General features: G+C 68.0%; 1 protein-coding gene across 1 annotated transcript in view; it reads left to right on the top strand.

Annotated features, from left to right (window-relative positions):
• LOC104132293 (integrin alpha-IIb) overlaps window positions 1–1,145 on the top strand; it is an 11,235-nt gene extending 10,090 nt beyond the window's left edge. The window contains exons 18-21 of the mRNA XM_035901327.1: window positions 6–126; window positions 339–446; window positions 523–645; window positions 853–1,145. Coding sequence (XP_035757220.1) covers window positions 6–126; window positions 339–446; window positions 523–645; window positions 853–948 — 448 coding nt within the window. The 3' untranslated portion in view covers window positions 949–1,145. The remainder of the gene's footprint in view (window positions 1–5; window positions 127–338; window positions 447–522; window positions 646–852) is intronic.
• Window positions 1,146–1,319: the final 174 nt, after the last annotated feature.

Below are 1,319 nucleotides of genomic sequence, written 5' to 3'. Positions count from 1 at the left end.
TGTGTCCCGCAGGACTGCAGCAATGCCACCTGCGTGGGCATCGCCTGCCAGGTGCCCAGCCTGGCCAAGGACCAGCGGGCGCTGGTGAGCATCCATGCACTGCTCTGGATGGACACCCTGCAGCAGGTACTGTTCCCTGTTGGGGACAGCATGGCTCTGTGTCCCCGGGGGGTCCCTGCCATGTCCCCTCCTGCATGGTGGCCCCTGGGGACCTGCAGACGGCAACCCTGGGGATGGGGGGTGTGGGGTCATGGGTGCCCCATTGGCTGCCAGCACCCCTGATGCTATGTCCCTGTGTGTCCCCCTGTGTCCCCACGTGTCCCCATGTCCCTCCCCAGCCAGAGCACCTCCTGAAGCAGTTCCTTATCCAGTCGCAAGCCTGGTTCAACACCTCGGCCATGCCCTACCGTGTCCAGCCCCGCGTCCTGCCTGCCGGGGAGGCCACGGTAGGGCTGGCACGGGCACAGGGGACATGGGGACAGGCTGCGGTGGCAGCAGTGTCACCCACCCATCCCTCCACAGGCTGTCACCGAGGTGGTGCGTGCCAGCCCCAGGGGCGAGGGGGCCGTGCCGGTGTGGTGGGTGGTGCTGGGGGTCCTGGCTGGGCTCCTGCTCCTCACTTTCTTCATCGTCCTCATGTGGAAGGTGAGTGTGGCATGGGGGACACCAGTGACGCCCCCCCATGGCGGTGGGACCCTGATGGCACTGGAGGGACCCATGAAATGGGAGACCCAGCCCTGGGGGTGGGAGGTAAAGTGTGGGGGGCAGCACCTGGGGGGATGCTGTGGGGTCCCCTGGGGGTGACAGCGTGGGGTCCCCCGGGGCTGGGCTGTCACCGTGTCCCTTTGCCAGGTGGGTTTCTTCAAGAGGACACGGCCACCCACCGAGGAGGACATGCAGGAGCTGGCACCCAGCCAGGCCCAGGAGCCAGGGTGTGCCCAGGACTAGCCAGGTCCCCTGGGGTCCTCCTGCAACCCACCCCACGGCATATCCCCTGGCCCAGCCCCCCATGTCCCCAGCACCCCCGGGTGCCCCTGGGACACAGCACCCACATCCCAGCCCCCCATGTACCCACCACCCTTGGGTGCCTGTGGGGTCCAGCACCCCAATGCTGCCCCTGGGCAATAAATCTCCGCCTGGTGCCATGGTGGCTCCCGTGGGGTGATGTGGGGGTGCCCCCCCCAGGACCTGTGCCATGGGGGGGCCCGGGGAGGGGACAGGGCACAGGTGGGGGTGAAGAGGGCCAGGGGGTGCTTTTTGGGGACCTCCGTGTGTCTTTTGGGTGCCCCAGGGGCCTGTGTGCCTCCACACAGGCCTGT

Source organism: Egretta garzetta, unplaced genomic scaffold (genome assembly GCF_000687185.1).
Source record: "Egretta garzetta isolate BGI_Z169 unplaced genomic scaffold, ASM68718v1 scaffold551, whole genome shotgun sequence".
NCBI lineage: Eukaryota > Metazoa > Chordata > Aves > Pelecaniformes > Ardeidae > Egretta > Egretta garzetta.
Note: the sequence above shows the minus strand (reverse complement) of the source record. Positions and strands in the feature narration are given on the sequence as shown.